The sequence below is a fragment of the Pseudonaja textilis genome, chromosome 1 (genome assembly GCF_049901715.1).
Source record: "Pseudonaja textilis isolate UNSWEBS1 chromosome 1, rPseTex1.2, whole genome shotgun sequence".
NCBI classification, from domain to species: Eukaryota; Metazoa; Chordata; class Lepidosauria; order Squamata; family Elapidae; genus Pseudonaja; species Pseudonaja textilis.
Window position 1 is genome coordinate 184083462 of NC_141990.1, and position 25873 is coordinate 184109334.

The following is a 25873-nucleotide window of genomic DNA, read 5'->3' on the forward strand; positions in this document are numbered from 1 at the left end:
ACAGACCTCTTAGGAAAGGGGTGAGGTCAATAGTAGACAGTCTAAGGTTAAAGTTTTTGGGGTTTGGGGAAGAAACTATAGAGTCGGGTAGAGTATTCCAGACATTGACCACTCTGTTGCTAAAGTCGTATTTCCTGCAGTCAAGCTTGGTGCGGTTAACCTTGAGTTTGTATCTGTTGTGTGTTCTTGTGTTGTTATGGTTGAAGCTGAAGTATTCATTGACAGGTAGGACATTGCAATGTATGATTTTATATACCATCAGACCGAAGACGGACCATATATCATCAGACCATGATTTTATATACCATCAGACCGAAGACGGCGTAATTCAAGGTTTTCTAGTTCTAGAATTTCAAGTCTGGTGGCATAAGGTATTCTACAACGAGTAGAGGAGTGGAGAACTCTTCTTGTGAAATATTTCTGGACTTTCTCAATTGTGCTAATATCAGATACGTAATGTGGGTTCCAGACTGATGAGCTGTATTCGAGTATTGGTCTAGCAAATGTTTTGTATGCTCTAGTTAGTAGTGTGATATTACCAGAGAAAAAGCTACGTAAGATTAGGTTAATAACTCTTAATGCCTTTTTGGCTATGTAGTGGGCACTAGCACTTAGATCATTAGAGGTGAGTATTCCAAGGTCCTTTACAGAGCTTGGATCATCAACAAGATCTTGACTATTCAGCTTGTATTTTATTTTCGGATTTTTTTTGCCAATATGTAAGACAGAGCATTTATTTGTTGAGATTTGAAGTTGCCATTTGTTTGACCATTCTGATACACAGTCAAGATCTTCTTGAAGGGTAGCAGTATTGTCTGTGGTATTGAACAGCTTTACATCATCAGCGAAAAGAACGCAGTTGCTCTTAATATGATCACAGAGGTCATTTATGTAGAGTATGAAGAGAGTTGGTCCTAGAACACTGCCTTGGGGGACACCACTATTGACAGGTACAGAATTTGATAGGACACTCCCAATTTTGACCATTTGTTGTCTGTTTGACAGGAATGCTTCTATCCAGTTATGCAGTTGTCCAGAGATACCATAGGATTTTATTTTTAGTAGTAGTTTGTCATGTACATACTTAATGAGTTACATGTACATACTTAATGAGTTACAGTATCAAAAAATTAAAACAATTCATTTTTTTATTCACAATGGGGGAAACTGGAGCGCATTGACATTCGAGTTTCATGGGAAACGGGATTTCTTTTTCCTCGTGATTTCAAAACGGAAACAAAACCAACGCCTTCATTTTTGAATTGTCAACAATTACTACTAGTCATTCCCCCCCACCCCCACCCCCCTTGGCTGCTACTAGCACAAGCAACTCGGCGTCAGCCATGACAGCGGAATAGCAAGTGCATGGCGGTATTGCAACGCAACCACTGCTCTTTCGGAGTCAAAGGCCAAGGACGCGTCTTCCAATCCAAACCACGGTTAACGGGAGCCAAATCCTGCTCCATCTAGGCCAAGAAGAAGAAAAAAAATGACTTTGATCAATGCGTCCTATTTAACCGTAGTTTGGAAGATGTCAATCAAACCGAGAGCTCAAAAGCCCAAGGCTCGAAAAGCGTCCAGAGCCTTGAAGGAAAAGCCCGCCTTGTTTCGGGCTCCTCCTCACGTGACTCACCGGAACCACGTGGGTCCCAGTCAGCGGGGCCGGGCAAAAAGGAAGGCGCTCCGGCCGGTGCTGGGGGTGGGTAGGAGGGGGGAGATGGAGGCGCTGGCTGCGCCTAGCGTGGCTGCGTCTCTTCCATGCGCGCCCTTGACGCCGGAGGAATTGCCCGGGCAGCGGAATTCGCCGAGAGGAAAGCCGAAACTCGTCAGGTCAGGCGGGGCGGGAGGAAGCGCCGCCATAAAGTAGAGAGTGGAGAGCGGGGGGGAACATGCCCGGGAATCTGCACCGCGAGGAGGGAAGGGGCTGCGGGCGCCGTGGAGCTTTTTGGGGGTGTGGGTGTGGGTGGGTGGGGTGTCGCCTTAAATTTAAAGGGGCCGCGTAGGGCTACCACCCTTCCCGGGCCCGGAGCCACACATGCCGAGCTGCTTGTATTTAGGGGGAGCGGTCTCCGGAATAGACGTATCCTTCCGAGGTCGGCTTGTTGGGGAGGGCCCAGGTTGTTGGGGGCAATAGGTAAGCTGACTCTGTAAAACCGCTTAGAGAGGGCTGTGAAGCGGTATATAAGTCTAGTTGCTGTTGCTACCCCACCCCAGTCCACCCCCGGGAGACTTCCGAAAGGACGGGGACGCGACTCGGGATCTTCTGCCGCTGGCAAAAGTAGGGAGACTAGAAGTGGGGAGAAGGGGGAAACCGGGCTCAATTTGGAGGCAGAAAAGGAGGATTTCCTTGTCGAAGGTCCCCGGTTTCAATTGAATTGAATCAGAATAGAATTGGAAGGGACCTTAGAGGTCTTCTAGTCCAGCCCTGTGCTCAAGAAGGAGATCCTATACCGTTTCAGATAAGTAGACTCTTTCTAAGCAAGGTTGGGGAGCGAGGAAACCAGCCCTCCTCCTCCTTGAAAGCTTGCAGAGCTCTTGCTTAGGCATTGAGCAGCTCTACCGGTTCCTTCGAGTACGATTTGTGACTTCATGCAGACGTCCCACACTGTTTTCATGGCAACAAGACAAAAATGGCTTGTTACTTGTCCCTTTTGGGGAATAGCTTTAGCTTCCAAGTCCCGTTTAGGCCTCTGACATTTTCTGGTGGCTTCTGGTCTGAAGGACTAACTAAACTTCTCAGAGGCTTCTCAGAAAGCAGCAACTGAATGAGAAACTGCTGGTGACCTTCTACTACTACATCATAGAGAGCATTTTAACTTACTGCACCTCTGTATGGTTTGCCAATTGCCCAGTGGCAGACAGGAAAGCACTCCAGAGGGTTAATGTCATTACCCAGAAGATCATGGGTTGCCCTCGTCCCTTTTTGGAAGAGCTTTATAGCTCCCGCTGCCTTAAGAAAGTTCAAAACATTCTCAAAGATCCATCTCATCCTGAGAACCCTTTTTTTGAACTACTACCATCTGGCAGATGGTACAGAATAATAAAAACAAGGACAAATAGGCTGAAAAACAGCTTCTATCCCAGGGCAGTAGCTCTTTTGAATTCTACTGTATAGTGCAATGTTGGTGTGGTGTTATACCTCTGGTTCAATGTGTAAAGGGTGAAGGATGTGTGTTTGTGTTTATTTTCATGGTCATGGTCATGATGTGCACTGAAGATGGTGTTTGATTTTGTTGTATAAGGTGCAATGACAAAGTAAGCTAAAAAAAAACCCTAAAACTAAAAAAAATCCTAATCTTGTCTAGTTTTTCAGAATTAACTAAGGTTAGCTCAGTAGCGTTAACCTAGCTGAAAGTGTAATTAATCCAGCTGAAATACTTTTGTTAGATTTGGTCCTGGGGTCAATAAAATAGAATGAGAGGGGTGAGAAAGAAGAGAAGAGAAAATAGAAACTAATAGAAAATAGAATAAGTCTGATTAGACACACAAGGAATTTGTCTCTGGTGCAGAAGCTCTCAGCTAACATGCAAAGCAACAAAGTAGTAAGAACCATAATAGTATCAAGAGGAAGTAATAAAGAAGCTAAGGAGGATAATAATACAGCCATACAACATGGCTACTAAAATACATATTTAGATATGACAGTATTGTGAGAATTAACTACCTGTGTCTAGTTGTATTTGTATTCAGTGCTCTGCAGCTGTGTTCCAAGGGGAGGAGTTGAAACATTTTATGCCCAAGATGTGAGGGGTCTGTAGCAGAGGTGGTATTCAGCAGGTTCTGACCACTTCTGGAGAACTGGTAGTAGAAATTTTGAGTAGTTTGGAAAACGATCAAATATCACCTCTGCCTGGAGATTTTACAGTATCCTTCCCCTGCCACGCCCACCAAACCACGCCCACAGAACCGGTAGTAAAAAAATTTGAATCCCTCCACTGGTCTGTAGATACTCAGCCCTTCTTCTGATTTGCACCATATACAGGTCTTCTAAGGAAGGAAGGCTGTCCGCTGGAGTCTGTAACTGTTTGGTTGCTGTACCAAATTAGACACTTTACAGAAATAAAAATGACAAACTCAATAATTCCTCTGTAGAACTGTATCAACAGCTCCTGGGACAGTCTGAACCTCTTGAGATGATTCAGGAAGAACATTCTTTGTTGTACCTTTTTAATGATGATCCTAATGTTAGCTGTCCATTTCAAATTGGACACATTTGGAAGATTATGGAACACAAAAACTTGAAGGATGTTACTACTGATATTTGTACTACTTGCTTGCCTGATACAGTAAGGTGGTAGAATAGAAGGGCTCGTAAAATCTGCTCTCATCTCTACAATTTTAGACATATTAAGCTCCAGATTGTCCAGCTGTAACACAGGGTCAGTTGCTCAAATTCCTGTCTATATGCAGATTAATTGCTGTCTCAAATGAAACCAATGACTCTAGTATCATCTGCAAATATCAGTTGAGGGTGAATAGGCAATCATCTTTGCATGTGAAACTTTCTTTTATTCTCTGTACAATATTCTTCCATGGCTGAATGCATTTTTCTCCCGAATTACCCAAATGTTTTAAAAATGTCAGAGCATCTTTTCATATATAGGTATAAGTGCCTCAGCAAGGTTGAGACCCATAAAACTTCCATTTTTTATGATTAAATCATAAAAAAATGTTTTAAATGTTTTACTCATAAACTAATTGATAGTTTTTGAAAAAAATGAAGTTGTCTTTAGAAAATGAAAGCATACCATGTCATACTGTATTTACAACCATTAGGAGCAATTGAATATGTTAAAAATAATGGATAAAAAGCTAAATAAGCAATGGATGAAGGAAAACCGTTGTTTCTTAGGGAAAGAGTTTTGTCCTTTCCCTGTGCCTGTGAAATTGCTTTTTGCAACTTGCTAGAGAAGAAGTACCACTAGATTTGAAATTTACTTTTAAATAAAGCTATTGTTAAAATGTAAACATTAATAGCATTCAAAGCAAATTTGAATTTTTGTCTAGGAAATGCGGTTTCTATTTGTGATGGGTCTTGCATAATTTCTAATGTTGATAACAAGGTCATCAATCTATCATAGTAGATACAGATAATGTGCCTTTCAGCTTTCTGAAGGAGAATGGATGGTTCAACATGTGACAAACAAATTAAGTTGTCCTTGTACATTACAGCTAATTTGCATTTTGTCTTATACTTCTGGGATCATATCCAAATGCAGCTAATATTTACGAAGCTAAATGAGAAATAAGATGACATTCCTTCCTATTTTCCCAATGTACATATTTGTATGAATAAAAAGTGTTATCACAGAAGCATACTTTACATTTTCTGGCTTCTAATCACTAAACACCATGAATGAAAAATAGAACAAGATATTTTCAAAAGAAAAATTAGTAATTTCTTAAATATTTTCATTTTCTTACATATTCCTAATTTATTTGTTGAACAGCTTGGAGGAACTTATTGCATCCAAACCAAACAAAACACCGATTCAGCTGTTGCTTGAATATGGCACAAAAGCTCACCTTAATCCTGAATATGAATTTGAAAAAGCCGAGGGAGAAGTACATATGCCCGTTTTCACCTATAAAGTCACCATAGGTGACATCTTTGCCACAGGTTTGTGAAAGTGTTGTAATGTATTAAAATGCATTTCTTTGATTCGTTGCACGTAGTATTTGTTTCTTTGAAAAAGAAAGAAGTGTTTCTTTTGTTTATTGCCTCCACATAACTGGTGGCTCCCAGTGAGTCCAAAATAACAGATGCCACTGAATTTCAACCATGGAATTGGCCTTGCTGGCTGGAATTAGTAAAAGGTGTGCTTTAGCAAAATTTAGAGAGCCACATGTTGTGCACCCATGAAAGAGAATGGTTCAGGATTAGGGTATCAAAATGGTGGGGAAGGGGAGGATGCTTCAATGTTTATATGATGTTTATATTGTATCGGTTTTGCTTAAAAAATATAAGGTTACCATTCTCTTTGTTCTTAAGGAAGCCGATAATATTTATATGGCGGGGTCAGGGAAATCGGGTAGACCATAAATTTAGAGATTTTGGAGATAGGAATTGGATTTAGAGAAAATATGTCAGTATGGAGGAAAGCATGGATCTCACAGCGTGGATATCTTTCCAAGGTCATGTCCCCCTAAAACTGTGAAAGGCAGACATTTTAAAATTTAACAGAGTTTGATTTGGAGCAGTGTTTCTCAACCTTGGCAATTTGAAGCTGAGTGGACTTCAACTCCCAGAACACCCTAGCCAGCCATGGCTGGCTAGGGAATTCTGGGAGTTGAAGTCCACAAGTTGCCAAGGTTGAGACACTGGTTTAAAGGATGAATCCTGTCCTACTTTCTCAAAGGTGCATCCCATCACCACTATCTTCCAGGCAGCAGCTAATGCTGTGCGATAGAGGGGCATTCTTCCCTCCCCTCATTTATTTCCTTCCATTGTCTCTTTTTTATTATATATATATATATATATTATTTTAAGACAAACATACACAGACAATACATTAAAAAAAATCTTCCATTTTGTACAGTGTGTCAGTTGGTTTAGAATCTTTTGTCCGATCCTTCCGATCCGTTCACAATTTTTATCAATCTCACATTGTCAAACTAACATGCTTATCTATTTATCAATTATTAATTATCTTGCTATTTATTCCATCATTATATTATGCTGTCATCCAATGGTTATATGTCTACATTATATTTTGTATCAGTCTCTTGAACTTCTATAACAAAATTATCTATTCTGTTACCTTACCTTGTCTTTTTATCCAACCATTGATAAAACAAATCCCATCATATAAAATTGCTTTTCTTCTTGTTCTCTAATTTCAAATGTCTTTCCATTCTCTCAGTCCAAATATTCCTATTTTTTCCTCTTTCCATTCTGTCTCCTTTAATTCAATTTCAGAGCCCAAAGGGCCAAGGTTTTTTCCTGATATCCTCTTGTCCTTCCTTAATCACTTTAGATGTCACCTTAACACTGATAAAACACTATATAGATACAAATTCTGTATGTGGTGTTGTTTTTTTCCTGAGCCTTATTTATACTGCCAAATGTGATTGGCTATTTTGTTCCCCTGGGGAAAAAATAAATTGGCTATGTCGCTGTAGGATCAGGATAGTGAATTTACATTTTAATATTTTGAAAAATGAATTCATTTCAGTGCATGATGATTGCTGACTATAAGCGTCTCTATTTTATTTTCCCAGACAAAATAGTGACATATAGTAATTGTTTGAAATTCAGATGTTGGTATCTTTATTGTTACTCTGCTTTGAACAGAGAAATATTTTTGTTTCTACTGCTTCAGGAGAGGGTCCCAGCAAAAAGATTGCAAAACACAGAGCTGCTGAAGCTGCACTGAATATTTTGAAAAGCAATCCAAATATCTGGTGAGTTCAATGTTGAGCATTGTGACACAAACCCATTGAGCAAGCCGTTAGTCAATTCACCTGAATTAAAAGTGAGAATTGCCTATGGGGTCCATGGCTACCCCTGTTTCACCCTCTCCATCCTGTTGATAGAAGAAGTTTATCAGGATGTCCTCACATTTTTATAAATAGTACTAGATATTCCTGAATAGGGAGGCTGGACAGTGTCACTTATTTTGAAAAAATATTGGAAGAAACAAAATATTATGCAATAGCATCTCACCTATCTCTGTTAGGAGTAAGATGATCCACTGAAATCTTTTCTGGTGTTTTAGATCTTGTTCAGAATTTTTTGTCACGTTTATGACTCTTTATCTTTTGAAAAGTTGATGAATTTTCATGAAAATCTGATTAGGCATGAATAGATGGGAATTTCATAATCACTGTGAAATTTATTTTCATAATTAGTATTGCCTGAGACCTGTAGTAAGCAATTTATACTTTATCAAATATGCTTAGAAGATGATACCGGAGAATGAAAGGGAAAGAAAAAGGCATAGAAAGTTAAAGGTAATATTAAAGAGAATAGATATCCTTCCCCACCGACTTATGACTCCAACATTGCTTACTTCAGATCTACTTATTAAACAATGAAAAAATGGGATAACAATTCATGTGAAAAGTCAGTACATTTGGCATTGTGTGCATAATAGTACCAGAAATAATTTCTAAAGTTTCCATTTTAAGTTTACTATGTTCATTTTAGTATTTCTATGCCAGACCATATAATCCCTGAACCTCTCAATCAAGCACAGAATCAGACCAATCCGATTGGATCGTTGCAAGTGAGTTATAATTACCTTAACACTAATTTGTTATGTATGATCAAGGAATTCTAAATTATGGTTACAAATCAGGATTACAACACTTTGGGGGGGGGATGGGGGGGCTCCTTTTTATTTTCTGATAGCAGACTAATGCAGCTAGTCAGGAACAGGTTCCATGAATGAGGAAAGAGACTGTTCCCATCACTCTCAGGAAAGAAGGCAATATAAAGCGAAGTTGGTGGTAACAAAATAGGTGAAGAGCGGAAAAACATGAAACTACTGATACAGGTCGTCCTCAGTTTATGATCACAATTGGGACCAGTAAAGTTGGTTGTTAAGTGAGTCACGCCCAATTTGACCACCTTTTTTGCCATAGTTGTGAAGCGAATCACTCAAGTCGTTAAGCAAAAATGGTTTCCCCCATGGATTTTGCTTGTCAGAAATCATCTGGGAAGGTTGTAAATGATGATCTCATGACCTTGGCATGCTGCAACCATCATAAATACATTTCATTTCAATGTATGTTGATTAGTGTACATCTAAAGTGACACAATGAAGTTTTTATTCTATTCTGTTCTGTTCTGGTTGTCAAGTACCCAAATTTTGACCATGTCTATGGAGATGCTGGGATGGCCTAAGTGCAAGGATCAATTGTCAGGCATTTTTTAAGTGCCATTGTAACTTTGAATGGTTGCTAAGCAAATGGTTGTAAGTTGAGGAGTACCATACATTAAAACAAAGTTTTTCTTCCAAAAACAGAAACAAAAAAGCTTTCCCTTTGAAGGATGATATAGAGACCTTTTCTTTGCCGATGGGTCTTCTGTAGAAACATAATAGAGCTGGAAGAAACCATGGAGGTCTTCTAGTCCAATCCCCTGCTCAAGCAGGAGACCCTATACCCATGATGGCACACAGAGCCATTTGTGCGGGCACACGAGCCCCAGCCAAACTTACCTGCACTGTGCATGCGTGTGCCTCCCAGCTGATTTTTGGCCCATTTGAGGATGTTTTTGCCCTCCCGGGGGCTTGAGGGAAGCCTCCGCAACCTTTGGAGGCCAAAAAACGGGCCTACCGGAAATGCCAAAACAGGCCCCTTTTTCGGCCTCCAAAGGCTGCAGAGGCTTCCCTCAAGCCCCCAGGAGGGCAAAAACGGCCTCAAATGGGCCAAAAATCAGCTGGGGGGTGCGCGAATGTGCGGTGTATGTAACGGGGGGCTTGTGCATGCATGCGTGGGGGGCAGGGTGCATTGCATTGTGGGTGCTGGCACGCACGCCCCCACGCTTTTTGCACACCACAACACATAGGTTCGCCATCACTGCCCTAGACCATTTCTTAGTAACTAAAAAAAAAATAATTCTTGGAATTCCTGATCAAGAGGTGAAGCACCAGTGAGAGAAAACTGGTTGTATTTGAGTGAGGATTGCAGAGCCCTGGTGTAGAGTGCTTCCCCAAATAACAGAGAAGTCTACTGTTTTAACCACTATGTTCAAAGTCAGTTAAACTGGGGTCTTTTTTCCCTGAATGCCATCACTGCTAAAGAAATAATTCCCTCAACATTGTCAAACTATTTACTAAGTCTGCATTACTTTTACTATTAATCCTCCCATCCTTCCTTTTACCCATCTCCTCCCACTTATGACTGTATGACCATAACTTGTTGCTTGTCTCCTTACAATTTATATTGACTGTTTCCTAGTATGATTTGATTGCTTATTGTACCCTATGACTATCATTAAGTGTAGTACCTTATGATTCTTGACTCTTGACAAATGTATCTTTTATGTACACTGAGAGCATAAACACCAAAACAAATTCCTTGTGTGTCCAATCACACTTGGCCAATAAAGTATTCTATTCTATTCTATTCTATTCTATTCTATTCTATTCTATTCTATTCTATTCCTATTCCTATTCCTATTCCTATTCTATTGAACAGAGGATTTAGTGTAATTAATATTGTGATTGGTTTCCTGTGCTGGATGAGGAAACCTCTGAAGTGCAGGGATTTTTTTAAAAAAGGGTTTTCTTTGTGCTTTTTTCCCCCTTTCAAGGAACTGGCTATGAGAAAGGGTTGGAGATTACCTGAATATATACTGGCCCAGGAGACTGGGCCACCTCATAAGAGAGAGTTTGCAATGACTTGCAGAATCGAGACATTGATAGAAACAGGTACATAATTTTTCAAATGACTCGATTAAAAATGATGAAGAATGGATTGTTTCTATTGTTTCAAACTTTCTCACATTTATATAATTTTGCTTGGTAAATGGCACTGTCAGATATTTCACTTGGAAGCCTGGTTATAAATGTTTTGAATTAAATGTACTTCTGGACACATAGCTGCACACACAATAAGTCAGGGAGAAATAGTGATTTTTTTTTTGAGACCTACCAGGACTTTTTTATGCATAACAATGCCTGGACACTGGAAAGACTAGGGTCCCTTGTGGAATATCCTAATTCATGATTATTATTATTTTTGCAAAGGTAGACATTTTTTTAAAAAAACTAGTATACCCCTGATCTATAGAATTACTTCTGTGTTTTTGCACCTTGATCAATTACATGTTTTGAAGCTGGAAGAAGAGGAAGGTAGGGAAGAATTGCAGGCACATATTTCCTATTATATGAAATGCCACTGAGTAGAGAAAGTACAAGTCTCCATATCTCCTCTTAGGTAGAGGAAATTTAATTGGTTTAATAATTAAAATTAGGGCACTTTTTAAAATTACATTGGTCACGCTTCAGTACAATAGAACATCAAAACACTGGTATATGCCCTCTGAACATTGTAAACTGGATTCTTTTTTTTTTTGGTCTCTTTTTCTTTTTTGTATTTTGAAAGGCTATTTGCTAGAAATATCTGGCCAGTAAAAACCAGCAATACAATGGCTGCTTGAAAAAAGTAATTTAAAATTATAGTATGTTGATGGAAGGAAGATTTCATAACACTCCTAGAGAGCTTTTATATTTAAGTCAGCAGTGCATGTCTTATTTTCCTGTCCCTTCTAATGTACTTAGTGCACAAAACTTATACACCTCCTCCTGTCTTCATGCAAGGACTAATCAGATAGACAAGGTACCTATGTTTTATTTCTATATATCCCACCAGAAATGATCAGGAATATAGCGAAGTTCTGCTTGATCACCATTGTTCTTAGCAGATATTGGAGCTTATTACCATTTTCGTGAGAGATTATGCACAGCAGTTTAACATTCTGTCATTAATTCGCTTTGCTGTTTTTTTTTTATGGTGCAGCATATTACTGTTTTTAATTGGTCTTTGTCCATAAAATTTGAGTAGAAATTAGGATTTGATGTGATTTATCTATGTATTGGTACAATTCATCTGTTCAGAGTTGATTTCAAAATAGGGGCCTTTATCCTTGTTACTTTTTAATGGTTGAGTGGATGCAGTCAACTAAGTCTTTATATTTTATCAGTTGCACTTGCTGCTCCTTTTCCTGTAGAGACTTTATTTTCAAATTGCAACCAAGTGGTCAGCCTGCTGTGATAAGGCAGGTTCAAATGAAGCCTCAGCCAAGTTAGCGAGCCTGGTTCAAACAAAGCAAGCAGCATCTCTCTCTTCCTTATATTCTTCCACACTATTCTGCATTCTCATCCATGTAACGATTTGATCTATCAATACTGACAGTAGCTGGAAGGGATCTGAAAGGACAAGAGTTCGTGATTGATGCCTCTTGCTAAAGTTATTAAGTACCGACAAAATAGATACAAAGAGAATTTCAAATTTGTGGCTACAGAAAGGGATGAACATGCCCCAAATGTAAATCTATCTGGTTCTGGAATGTAATTGTTTAATGTAATCCAAAATAGTTATTTTGCCTATTTCAATAATTTTACCTTTTGTTCATTATCTAGGTATGGGAACATCTAAAAAATTAGCAAAGCGAAATGCTGCTGAGAAATTACTTGAAAAGTTCCAGAGTTTTTGTCAAGATAATATCACAATTTCTTTAGTAAGTAATTCATTAAATTTAATGGAAAGTACCTGCTTTACCATTGAACCTTATTAATATCTTCTTTGTTCCTAATCATCTTCATCTTCTGTCCCTATTTCTTATCTGTTCCTAATATGTATAATGATGACATTTTTATACAAAGTAGTTTGGGAATAACTTCCACTGATATCTATAATTTATTTCTGAGCGAGCAAGCATCGAGTTGAACCCTGCAGTTCCCTCCAAGCTAGGATTATTTGTAAATCAAGAGCAGGGATGTCAACTGGATTTCTTTGAGGGCCAGATCAGCAATGTAGTTCTTTTCTGTGGACCAGGGAGACGAAGGAGACGGGACGTCCACCTCCTGCAGCACTCTGCTGGCCAAAAATGGGGAGGGGGGCTGCGCCCCATTTTGGCCGGCAGAGGCACCATGGGCTTGGTCCTTTAATATTTCCAGGCTGGCAAAACGGACCAGATCTAAGTACCCCACGAGCTAGATCTAGCCCATGGGCCTTGAGTTTGCCACCCCTTATCAACAGGTGCAATTCTTTTCAGATGAAGGCTTCCTCCTGACTTTTGATTGGCAGGCCGAGGACTGCACTACCAGTGGTAGGCAGTGGTAGGACATAAAAAGAGGTAATGGGCAGGAAAATACATTGGATTAAAATAAATCAAACACAAGTAGTATAGCCGTTACCCTGTGCATTGCATAATTTTCTTATGTTTGTTACGACAATTTGGTGGCAATGTTTTGAGAGGATTGGAGGGATACAATCAAGTCTTCTGAGTTCTTTGAGTCATAGTCACTGGAACCCCATTATAAGCACTTGTGGGTCCTACTTTTTCCATTCTCTGACAGCTCCTTTCTTCGTTTGGCTTCACTACTCAAGAATTTTTTTATATGGGTGAATAGATGCAGTCAACAAAGTCTATATATCCTTCCAATAATTACTTAGGTAGCCAAATTATTACTCTGTATTAGCATTGAAGTCTCCCAGCTAATAAACATTGCCATAGACTAAATAAATGAATACTAATTATACTCACAGCTTCTTTTCATCTTCTCAACAGAGATGAGGGTTTTTATATCAATATTCTAATAAGCCTCACTTATCCATTTGGTATCCATGATGAATTGCATTACTATTTGGTAAAAATTACAATATATATTATTTTGACAGCAACAGAAGGCTCGATAAACTGCAGTTCTGTTCATGATCAAAAGTTCAAGAATGCTGTCCCTCTTGGCTACCTTCTTGAAGCACTGGAGAAAGCAATGTCTTCTCTTCAGGTGCTGGAAAAAAATGGCTGTTATCTTTACAATAGGTCTTCACCAGCATTACCTAGTCTGGTGGAAATGCTAATTAAAACACAACTGGTTTTCACTTTGTCCTGTTCTTTGTTGCTTTTCTGAAAATGTAAGAAGTTTTACTTTCAATATTTTAAGTTTTTTAAATAGAATGTTAATAATATCTAATCATATTATTTATTACTATATTGAGATTTGATTTGAAATAACACAGTGCACCATGATTTACAATATTACAATAAAAGGAAAAGAAATGGGAAAAGCCAACAACACCCCCACCCCGCCCCATCTTTAGTGAGAATGGAACAAACCCAATTTTGGTGTCCAAAGTAATATTTTAGAAATACTATTATTTATTTTTTTTAAAAGGACATTCTGCCATGTCATAAATTGTATGAGAATGCTTATTTGCTTCAAAAATTGTAGTGTATTGGACAACTGTTTGAGAAATGTTAAAATCAAAATTCTGGATTTCTTTATCTCTCATTATCCCAGGAAAAACAAGTTTAAAACAATGGTGGAAATGCACATTTAAAGTAGAAACATCTTTAAAAAGATGTAGGAATTTTTCTTAAGATTATTTTTTATTAGATTTGTATCTTATTTTCACTTTAGCTGTATCTCAGGATTAGAAATGCAGAATGTTCACCCATTAGCAAAACTGTCTCATTCAGGAAACGGACTGTGAAAAAAGGCTATTAACTGTTCTAATGGGGGTAAGCATGGTTACATTTTAATGTGGATCCAGCGTGAATTGGCTCATTTGCAAGGAACTTTTAACCTATCATTACTACGGAATCCATGTACAATTTTCCCCAGGCTTAGCATCTTTTAAGTGGCCTGCCAGGGTCCCTATTACTGAAAGATAAGAGTCTGCAGCCAGGATTAAAGATCAATTGGATATTATTTACATATATAATACTATTGCTTTCTGTTCATAAATTCTATTTAAATGAGTAACATTATTTAGAAGTCTCTGGAGGCTGCAAGTCATTTCTCTTGTGTCAACATAGACACAATAAAAGGATTGGCACATGAATGAAAATTATAATTATATTCAATAATAGCTTTGTCTAAATTCTCAATAAAAGTAGCCTTGATATTTGGTTAAATTTATTTAAAGGCAAGTTCCTAAAACATAAGCCTTGAAATATCTGCAGTTTTTAGGAAAAATCCACCAAACCTATCAGTTTTAGTTTATCACCAAACTAAATAGGTGATTCCTCTGGTGTTGCTGCTACAGTTAACTTTCCTTGCACTGAATCAGCCTTTATTTTTCCACTTTCCCTCAATCTGCCATCAGCTGGAACTGATGATTAGTCCATAGTACCACGAGAAAACTGTTTGGATTGGCATCTTCTTAGAATTGTGCAGCGTTTTGAATTCAGTTCAGAAGGGGCACTACCAGGAATATGAATACAGCAGCACCTTTCACCACTCATTAAAACCGCACATCGGTCTCCAAGATCACATGCTGTGAAAACTTTCCATTATTAGCCTGATGATCCTAGAACATAATTTGGCTGTTTTAAAGAGTTACAGATAGGTGCTGTCATTGACTTCCATCTTTTCTAACTAAAACACAAAGCATTACATCATAGGTTCTCATCTCAAATAATAAGGATTTTAAAAGTATTGATTACATGACTAAATACCAAGCAATATTAAAATGTGCAGCAAAATCTAAACCCTGTTCATTTGTTTCAGGGAAAAGAACAAATGCATAATTTGGGATGTACCTGGGATAGCTTAAGGAACTCTTCTGGCGAAAAAATTACTATGTTGAAGATAAGCTCCCTCAGTATTCCCAATACAGACTATATTCAGCTCCTTGGAGAAATTGCAGAGGAGCAAGGCTTTAATATAAAATATTTGAACATAGGTAAGACCTGGTGAACTATGTAGCATGCCTCCTTCACTTTATATTTCCTCTCCCAACACTGCTAGGGCAGAAAAAGTAGTTCTAGGTGTTGTGTACTCGGAAATTATTTTTCAAAATTTGGCCTGAATACTTGTTCAAGCATGCCACAAGGAGAAAATTGGTTTCTATATTTTGGCTATATTTTTAAAGGCCTCAAACACTGTTCTGTAGCTAGTTTGAAGAACGTTGCATTAGTTAATGCTGGAGTTCAAGAAGGTCATTGTGAGCAACGTGTATAGATAATAATGGGGTCTATCATTGCTAGCACAGGATAAAAAGGATTTGGAAACCTAGCCCATAAGCTCCAAGAACGAACCTCCATCCTCATAAAAAAAATAGTTTTTACATCAGTCATCAGAATAAAGCAACATCTCTGATGTCTTGGTGATCAGTTCAGAACATTTGGGAAGGAGAATTTAACAGTGTTTTGTTTGATAAAAGATGATGATTTTCTACTTATCACTGTTTGTGTCTGTAATTTCAGAGGAGTTGAGTGTGAATGGACAGTTCCAGAGCCTCGTAGAACTTTCGACCATTCCAATCATAGTTTGCCATGGGACTGGAATCTCCTGGAGCAACAGCCACAATGATTCAGCCCACAATGCATTACAGTATTTAAAAATAATGGCTGGGAGGAAATAACCTTGAAACCGGGAAAAAGAATGGGTACATATATATATTTCCAATTTCCAAATTATTGAGGCTTTTTTTAAAGTCACATCACAACCTCTGCATTCATAATTGTGTATTATAAAGAAAATGTAACTTAAACCTATTATGATGTTTTTGTTTATTTATTTTGGAAAGCTAAAATCAGGAAAACCAAAAGCCGTGAACAGGGCATGAGACATATACCCTGCAACTCTATAGCGTTTGATGAATCTGAATTCTCAGTACCGAAATAGTTATTAGTCTGTCAGCGGCTGTTCCCCCAAAGCAGCCTCAAATTCCATTGCCTCCTTTCTCAGTATTGTTTTGTACAGGGATGGGGCTTGAGGCAAACTTACAGAAGAGTGCAGTGTGTTGAGAGAAGGAATATGTTTAAGAATGCTGTGCATTGGGAGCAGGAAGTCCAGCTCATTCTTCTGTTTATTTCTTACAGCATTAATATATTGCCTTATGAAACTGACTAGGTATCTCACAGTGAAACCACAAAGCAAAACACAAACCATAAGTTCATCATAGTTTCATAACATCTTATTAAAAGTAGATTAAAATTGAAAAATCCAACTCTGCATAAATCTGCTAGTTTCTTAAAAAATCAGATTCACATCCATATCCATAAGGCAACCCAGCATGTAAATAATTCAATCCCCCCCCCCCCAAGCCCAGTGAAACAAAACAACTTCAGGGTTCACCCGAAGAACAGTGGTGTGATCCTCCAGACTCCATTAGAAGATATCACCAAGCAAGGCCTGCCTCTTATCATTCCCTAGCACCCCATAACAGGCAAATTGGGACACCAACTGCCATTTCAATCAGCTGACATTTCTATTATTCCAAACCTACTGTACAGCCAAATTCAAATATCCAGCCTTCCCCCAATTTGACTCCCTTACAATCAGGAAGGGAAACTGTTCCCTATCCCATGGCTTATATATATGATGAACTCACTGAAGCATCAAGTAGTCACAGGCAAGCCCTTCACTGCCCTTATGATAGTCATTGTCAGAGACAGACTATAGTAAGAGATGACCTTGGAGAAAGAATGTGACCATTAGTAGAAAGTGAGATCAATCCAGGAAAATAAAGTGTGACAGAGTCTGAAGAGTTTGATTTTGACAGTCTTGGAATAAGGGGGGGGGGGGAGGAAAAACACTGCCAGGTTTCAAATTTTTGTTATTCCAGTATAATCTACAGCAGCAGAGTTTTAGTATTTCTTTTGGGGGGCTTTCCTGACTTGGCCTACCTTGAAGGGCTGACAAGAGAGTTGTAGCTGCTCTCTTCCCAGGCTGCAGTTTCTTCAAGCAGCTGATACCCTCCTTCCCTTTCACTGAAACACAGTAGTGCCAAACGAGCCCCTTACTGAATTTGTTAAGTCTCCCACTGTAGTCCTGCTTCCACATGCTATTCTGGGTCTGCATGGCAGCAGATAAGTTGTAATGTGTTATAGCGACAAAGAAGGTGATAATAGTAATAATGTGCATCAACTGGAATTAAGGTGTCACATTGATAGTGTCTTGCCATTTTCAGCATTCCCTCTTCTAGCCCTTTCCTTCCCCCAGTTCACACGTTCTGCCTTCTACTTTCTACACTTCTTTTGTATCTGTCACTTGATGTTCCACACAATTGAGTTTCACCAGCTTTCCCAATTCTCTGCTTTTCCATTCTGTTTGATTTACAAATACCTCCAATCACATCTCATTCCTCAACTCCTCAGGAACTCCCAGGATGAAAAACACCCATACCAAAAAAGATCCTTCCTCCAAAATGCCAAATATAAATCACTAGCTTGCAAAAATTGCCCAGCAGAATGGTAATATTTACCAATCACATTGAGCATTGTTCATCTATTCACTCATACACTTCATATATGCACCCGTTTTGCCTTACAGCAAACACGTGGGATAATGTACACTAGCTCAAAACCACACAATGAATTTCGATGACTAAGGGTGGACCTGAATCCAAATCTCCTGAGTCCAGGTTTAGCACCCTAATCGCTGTATTATTGTCTTGTATGTCAATTTAGCTTTAACTCTTGTCATTCACGGAAATAATAAAAGTGATTTTAAAGATTTGCAGTGAAGTAGAAAATCTTGTTTCCATTCATTCTTTGTGATAGGCTTACAGGCCAGGTGAGGAACCGTCATAATTTGTGTTTGGTGGTTGGGTTGCAGATTGGTCATGTCTCCTATTATACAGTTAAAGCAGTACACTAGATTACAATCACATTACATGGAAAAAAGAGCAACATGAATTATGACCTAAAGATATATTTTACAGGATATTATGAAAAATTACCAACTTTTTTTAAAAATAATTGCATATTTCAGTAGCCAGGAGCATGGCTTCTGCACTTAACTCCCTTGAAGTTGCTTATGTAGGTTGGCATTTCTTTTAAGACTTCATGAACTTACGTCTCACTTGAACTTATGTAGCAGAAGGCTGAAGTTTAGTCTCTATGAAAATGCTGGGACCTGAACAATTTGTTTTTCTAATGTCTGAAGCTTCAAAGAAATGACTATTGTAATTGTACATAATAGCCATTACATATTCACTTTTTTGTGTTTAAATTTCTTCTCAATTGTGGCCTTTTAAAACATGTTTTGAAGATTAATTTCACAGAAATGATAAAATTTGTTATCATTGTTCTTTTTTCATTAGATGTGTCATTCTTTAATAAATTGTTTTAAATGATACAAGTTGTTTTTGTTTGAGAAAAATACTCCATTGTTTCCTAAATATGTCCAATTAATAATGCAAGTAGAGCCATAATTTACATTGAATGTGCCTTGTTCAATACTAGATATGAATGCAGCTTGTAAACTTATTTGTTGGGATTTTCAAAGTATTAATTGGTAGAATTCAGTACAATCAACGGCAAGCATAATACAGTATGTCTTACTGAGTTTGTAAGTCACAAATATGTGCCATATCAATCATATTGAACGTAAATGAATATTTTCTAGTGTGAAAGAAAGAGATGCCTATAAGGTCAAAATGAAATTGATCTGCTCACATAATAAATATGGTTCATTTTTAAGGAAATGAGGATGATTTTAAGTGTCATTCTTAAATGTCTTATAATAGTAGGAAGTGCAACATTTTACCCAGCAAATACAAACAATGGAAATGTGCCATTGCTACCAGTGATAAGAGAAAGGTTGTGTTCCACTTAAACTATTTATGTAAGCCAACAAATGAGATTTTGTTTGCAGCAGCATAGAAATGCTGTATGTTTTAAAGTGTGAATATCTATAATCCTCTGCTTGTGATATACAATGTGATCTGAGCTTCATCTAATCCTAAGAATGGATAAAACTGATTCTGGCTAAATAACTCCCCAAGCTTTGTCATTTTTTTAGGATGTTTGTTTAACCAGAACTGATTTAAGACTTGTTCCAATCACATTGTAAGACACGGTGTTACAAAATTATAGATGGCTATAAAGTGTTCACAAATTTGCTTAGCAAGGCAAATGTGTTTGCTGTTCTCTAAAATACCTGAACAGGCAACAGTATTTAATTCCCAATCATTGAATACTATCAACATACTGTTCCACAATGAAATGGGAGAATCTTTAGAAAAAGTACAACTGGTCAGGCAGCTTTTTAATATCAACTGTTCCTTCTAGTACAGTAACTGGTTTACATAAACTATTTCATCTTTGAAAATTAGCCATATTTTTAATCAACTGCCTGAGTGAATTCTTTGCAGCATCCCAACAGGTTAAATAAACATAGGCTCTAAAATCCCAACCGTATTATTATTTCCTTTGATCAAGTTGATGAAACTTAATTTGCTTTGTGTGAAAATTCTATAAATCACTGGTTATCACATGCTTCAGCATGCATTTATATATTTCAAAGTTTGTCCCCAGCTCCCAAGGAACTGGATACTGTATATTCCCAAACACATTTAATATAAATACAGATTTTACAATTGCAGAAAGAAACATGGTGCATTTTTTGATGCTATATATGCTGTCTTTTGTGCACAGTTAAAAACAAATTAGCTAATTGTAACAGTATTTTTAATCTTTCAAATCTACAATGCTTTAAGGATATACAAAATATTGTTCTTGTGGCTTCCATTCTTACATTTTTTGGCTCCAAAGAGGTACAAGTTTTGTGTGGAATATGAGCCTAACATTATATTCATCAATTTCCAAGTATTTCTGAGGAATTAGCAAGCAGATTGACACTTAATAGGCTAGTCTATTAGAAACAATGGTCTTTTTATTCAATGACATTTTTTATAAAGGTGTACATGAGTTTTCATATTCAAGACTGAGGATAAAGACCACAGAGTTCTGCAAAATGATCCTGTGCAAGTATCACAATGTTCAATCTTCGTATTTAGCTTCAACATTGGGTAGTGGGATAAAGACAATATTGAGTTTGGGTTGCTGAAAATAAGATTCAAATCTCTGTTCAGTCATAGGGTTCACTGCAGAAGTTTGGAATCACTGCAATCTTTAGTCTAAGATTGCAGTCCAATTGCAACACTTAGAAATATTTTCTGAAACATCCAAGTGCCTTAAAAGTGCTGTGTGTTTATGGAGGCTAATTTTCTCACAAATGATACTTTTGTCTGCATGCTATTTATCTGAAGACGCACACTTCTGATTAGTTAATAGTATAATATGGTGAGTCAAAGAAGGAAGTGGCGAAAATATATTTTGTCTTAGGAAATACTTTTGAAAATGAGTGGTGGGTTGTTGATACTTTAGGTCCCTAAACTTTCTTCCTAATACCAATCACTTCTTTAAATTACAGAAGACAACAGAGCAAAGCCATGATTTTATGGCACTAGAGTGGTGTAATTAAGGTCTAATTCCATTGCTTTCAACATTTTCAAAATTTCTAATTGATACTTACTGCTGCTGCTTTCAACTGCAGTCTATTATTTGCCACACCAACTCGCCATGACCAACTCACCATGGCCAATTTGTCATGGCTGTGGGACAACTCGTTGCAGCTAACTCATTGCGGGAGAAGAGCTACACTAATACCAAAGGAATGGTGGAACAGAATAATTAAAGGATGAAAAAGGGTCAGAATGAAACATCAATGACAAAAATTAAAATATTTTTTAAATTTATTTCAAATAATTGAAATGTTAAACTGCCCCACAGTGAGGTGTCTTGTGACGAGTTGGCCGTGACAAGTTGCCCCATGGCAAATTGGCCGCATCAAGTTGGCTGTGGCGGAGTTATCCCATTTCACGCTAGATATGTCAGATCACAATATTATTATCTTGTACCAACATTATGCAGCCTGAATGGCTATAACTAGAGACAATTTGAGGGAGACTTGATAAATCTACTGGATTATCTTTAAGGGGAAAAAAGCAATTGATAAATCATGTCATAACACTGTTTCTTATTTGAATACCTATAATTTCAAAAAATATATGGAGCTCAATATTGTCTTTTAAAAATCCTGATAAATTAAGTAAGTCACAAAAAGAACTTTACAATATATATTATTTTATAGGGGAGCATTAATTTGGATGAAAATTTAATCCTGGGCATGGGCAAAAGTCACATTCTGTTGAAATAGGAAAACACTTATTCATAATACATTGCTTGCATTAAAATTATTATATATTACAGAATTCCCGGTTGCAAAATTGGCACCATTCCAATCTCAGAAACACAGAGATGGCTGAGAAATTTTACTGAAATCTCATAGGGTTGACTTGGTAGACAGAATGTGGTTATTGTTCATTCTAATTGTATGTAGCATTAGCCCAGAACCAAAGTTCCTTTGGGCAACCACAATAATTATTTGTGAGCTGTGAAATACTTGGGAAGCCTGCAAAACATCATTTGATTTGATCAAGGACTGCACCTAAGTGTCCCTCCAAACCCTGACTTTATTTTCTACTGAACATCCTTTTTGGAACTGTTATATCTAAAGAGAAAAGCAGAGGAGAAGTAACAACAGTTAATAATGATAGTTCTGTGATAATTATTCAAGTATGTTTTGAGCCAATGTGCCCAAGTCTACATTCAGCCAATGCTGAGACTACATGCTAAGACTCAGCAGTGCATAGCAGAGATAGGGATGGGAGTGATTCCAGTTACACAACTGGGTATCTCGGTCTGCTTCTGGACTCTAAAAAGCCTCATTCTTATCTGTTCCCAATCTACAAAGAATTCCCGAAATTTGCCATTATAATATGGATACTTTCAGAGGAATCATTGATTGGGACGGCTGGGAGGATAGATTGAGGGGAGAGAAGGCTTACAAAAAGCAAAGCATATCAGGTAAGTCAGAATGGGCACTTGATTGTGACATAGCTTGATGCAGAAACTTCCAATGAGTAAGAAGTATTTTAAATGGAAGCATATCACATAAATTAGATGTTCTTGAGATTTCCTGAAGCTTGTTTGAAACAGAAGGATCGGTTAGAGAAGAGCTCCATTTTTCAATCTGGAAATTTAATAAAGAAAAATTTCCATCACATGAGTTCAATCCTTTGCAGAAATTCACATTCACATTCATCTTCTTAAGTTAATTCTACAATTTTTATTTTTAAATGAATATTTTATCTGATTTAAATGAACTCTGGCTAACAGGGTTTTTTTTCTTTTTGGAAGTTATTTCTTTTTAAGTTTTTCAAAATGGATAATTTACCTATTACCGCTAACTATCAAATTTTATAGGTTTAGATGAAATAAGTATAATGTATGCAGATGTGTGATGAATGAATGAACTAGTGTGATGAGTTTGCTGACGCTGTTGACATGAATTTATGGTAGGACTATACTGTCAATTATAGCTAAATATGACATACTTGCTCCAGATTTAATTTGGAAACTTACAAAAGCACATTTTTAAATAAATGCTACAGTGAAATGATTTCAAGAATATCCAGATTTTTAAGAAAAAAATTCAAACTAGAGGTCTCAATGAGTTTCTTTATCCCCAAAGTAGTTTAGACTCTTATACCTCACAGTGTCCTGCATTGAAAACTAAGAGAACCACTAAAGCAATCTTGCAAGACAATTTGCAAGATTTACAAGGCAGTCTCTAGATTAGAGTTCTGTCTTGCATAGAATAATATGAATATGCTTGGAATAAACCTGGGTTTTGTTGCATTTGTTGTATCTTTGGTCAAAATGGGCCCAAACTGCCTAGTCTTCCCCTCATCATTGGCAGCTACTGTTTCACATCTAAAACTAGTAACCTAATTTACATTTTAACTACCTTACTAAAAAGTGTGGTGTGAAACCTTTGCTTGACCCAAGCCATCATGGGCAGTAGAGATCAGTACTGGTGACACAGTGGTTAGAATGCAGTACTGCAGGCTACTTCTGCTGACTGCTGGCTGCCAGCAGATCAGCACTTCAATTCTCAATGGCTCAAGTTTGATTCAGCCTTCCATCCTTCAAAGGTCAATAAAACGAGGAACCACATTGTTGGTGGCAATATGCTGACTCTGTAAACCACTTAGAGAGGTCTGTAAAGCACTGTGAAGCGCTGTATAAGTCTAATTGCTATTGCTATGAGCCCAACTGGTGTTCATTATGGCATATGAAAGAGAACAAATGGTAAAGAGCATTAATTAACAAATGAAATAAAAAACAATTTTATGTCCCTGAAAGGTGAAGGATGTAACAACTAGTCTGATCTTAGAGAATGGAATTGATGAAAACATGTATGGAAGTGAAAGTGAGGTTTAATTATGAAGGAAAGGGCTACAATATTAATTAGAAACTAACGTTATCTAGTTTGTTGAAGATGCATATGAATATAGGAATTCATAAGCTGATGAGAATTGCATCAGGGATAAATTTTGAGATAAAATGGGCAATATTCTGAAAAATTCAATCTGGGTGGGGGGAGATTACTGTTAAAAGATATCAGCGAACAGAAAGAAGACAAGAGTACAGAAAACATGAGTAGGCCACATGGAAAATGAATAAAAAGCATAACTTTACCAGTATAAGTCTCTTATTCTTCACACATTAAGTATGGTTCACTTGATTTTTTTAAATGAAAAACTGAATTATTGAAGGTACAAGAGTGAAAAGTTCAGAAGTTAGTTGCCAAATCATTGCTGGTAGTCTCAAAAATGGATCTTAAGAAAAAAAAATTAGACATGGAAGAAATGAAAAAAATAATAGAGAAAATGTGCCCTGTATAGGTAAAACTGAAAACAAAGAAATCTCCCAATAATCTAAACAGAGAGTAGACTTGGGAAAAAAAGTATGTGTAAGCTAACTTAAAATAGTGGAAAAAATTATTTTACAGAATGTCACTCAGGCTTGTGGACATATACTAAAGGGAAGTACTAAAGTACTAAAAATGAATTAACTCCAAAGTCAGTAAATGAGCAATACACAGGCAAGAGAATCGTGATGAGTAAAATATATAATATACATGTAGAGAAAAAATTGCAAAGAATGCAGTCAAAGACAACAGGGAACTGTTTAAACACAGGAAAGAAAATGCAGAGCAATTGGGATGGAAACAAATAATTGTTAAATAACTATCAACATATCTGTAGAACGAATTAGGACTGATAGGCAGTGATCTCTAGAGAACGAATGAAGACCGAACTGTAAAACCAACATATGAACGAAAAGTAAATGGATTCAGATGAAGTGGATAATGAAGGAAAAGCATGATTGAATGAGCTAATAAAACTCTCAAGAACTTATAGGTGAGAAGATTTAGAAACAAAGGCAACCTCTGAAATGGAGTACCAATGTGTTCAAAGCAAGGATAGAAAAGGAAAGTTATAGTGAATTTTATGGGTATAAATGTAGCTATCTTCATATGCTCCTAATTTCATGTCTTATCATTTGCTTACTAATTCTCATTCCTTTTTCACATTTTGCATTCACCTGAAAAGAAATGACTTGGACATACAGATGAATTACAATTGTCCCAAAGGGGAAAAGCTGTAGTCCCGTAGATTTAAATCAAACTTGTTACATGAACACAAGTAAGCATTTGAAGTTTAGTCACTTAGTTTAATGGCTGGATTCACAGAACAGGCTCAGGTGGCTAGCTAAATGGACTGATTATCCAGGTATGTACAATATAGAGAGCCATTTTGATCTGGTGGGTTAAGGCACCAGAAAGCAGGACACTGTAAATTCTAGTCCTGCCTTAGCCATAAAGCTAGTTGGGTGACCTTCAATGAATCGCTCTCTCACAGGTCAATCCACCTCAGTTTGTTTGTGGGAAAAATAGTAGGAGGAAGATATGTGGGATGTTTTTACTGCCTTGAGTTATTTGTAAAAATAATAAAGGTGGGATAGAAATAAATAATAAATTTTAAAAAGTTATAAATTAACCAAATGGCCTACCTTCAAATAACATGCTAGTCAAGCTTAAAACTAATCAACTTTATGTTATTTGGGGGCAGCATATTATGTCAAAGTTAGGTTGATTTATAACTGACCTTGGTAAGCATCTGATCTCGACATTTTACTAAATCATAATATTTGTTAATATTTATAATGTTTTAATTAATAATTCAGGCTTTGAAGAGACAATAACAAATTCCTGGGAGGTTACTGAAGACTGAATGTAAAAGACAGAATGGTAAGACATTCTTTCTTCCTATTTTTACCAAGATTGACTAAACTATAACTTGTAAGGATTACTACATTAACAAAATCCCCAATGTGACAGTGGCATGCCGGCAGCTCCTGTTGTGTAAGGACCATGTAAGAGTCCATGCATATTTTATCCAGTGCATTCTAATTCTTTTTCAATTTGAATGAAATGTGCATATCAGCAAACAAAACATTCTCCTTCTGTACTTCAGAAGCTTGTACTAGAAT

General features: G+C 37.2%; 2 protein-coding genes across 2 annotated transcripts in view; one reads left to right on the forward strand and one right to left on the reverse strand.

The window, feature by feature from the left end:
* Positions 1 to 1680: 1680 nt before the first annotated feature.
* Positions 1681 to 17211, forward strand: PRKRA (protein activator of interferon induced protein kinase EIF2AK2). Its single transcript, XM_026697000.2, has 8 exons — positions 1681 to 1830; positions 5451 to 5620; positions 7323 to 7404; positions 8150 to 8228; positions 10262 to 10379; positions 12093 to 12190; positions 15189 to 15363; positions 15887 to 17211. Exons 1-8 carry the CDS (start codon positions 1718 to 1720, stop codon positions 16042 to 16044), a joined length of 993 nt encoding a protein of 330 aa, XP_026552785.2. The 5' UTR covers positions 1681 to 1717; the 3' UTR covers positions 16045 to 17211.
* A 5152-nt stretch (positions 17212 to 22363) lies between these two features.
* The window catches only part of OSBPL6 (oxysterol binding protein like 6), an 89504-nt gene continuing 85994 nt past the window's right edge, over positions 22364 to 25873 (reverse strand). The window contains exon 26 of the mRNA XM_087917255.1: positions 22364 to 22505. Within this exon, the coding sequence (XP_087773381.1) occupies position 22505 (1 nt within the window). The 3' untranslated portion in view covers positions 22364 to 22504. The remainder of the gene's footprint in view (positions 22506 to 25873) is intronic.

Coding starts and splice junctions, on each gene's coding strand:
- PRKRA (XM_026697000.2), top strand. CDS start 1,718: ATGGAGGCGCTGGCTGCGCCTAGCGTGGCTGCGTCTCTTCCATGCGCG. Junction 7,405..8,149: donor AAAAGCAATCCAAATATCTG/GTGAGTTCAATG, acceptor TGTTCATTTTAG/TATTTCTATGCCAGACCATA. Junction 15,364..15,886: donor TATAAAATATTTGAACATAG/GTAAGACCTGGT, acceptor CTGTAATTTCAG/AGGAGTTGAGTGTGAATGGA.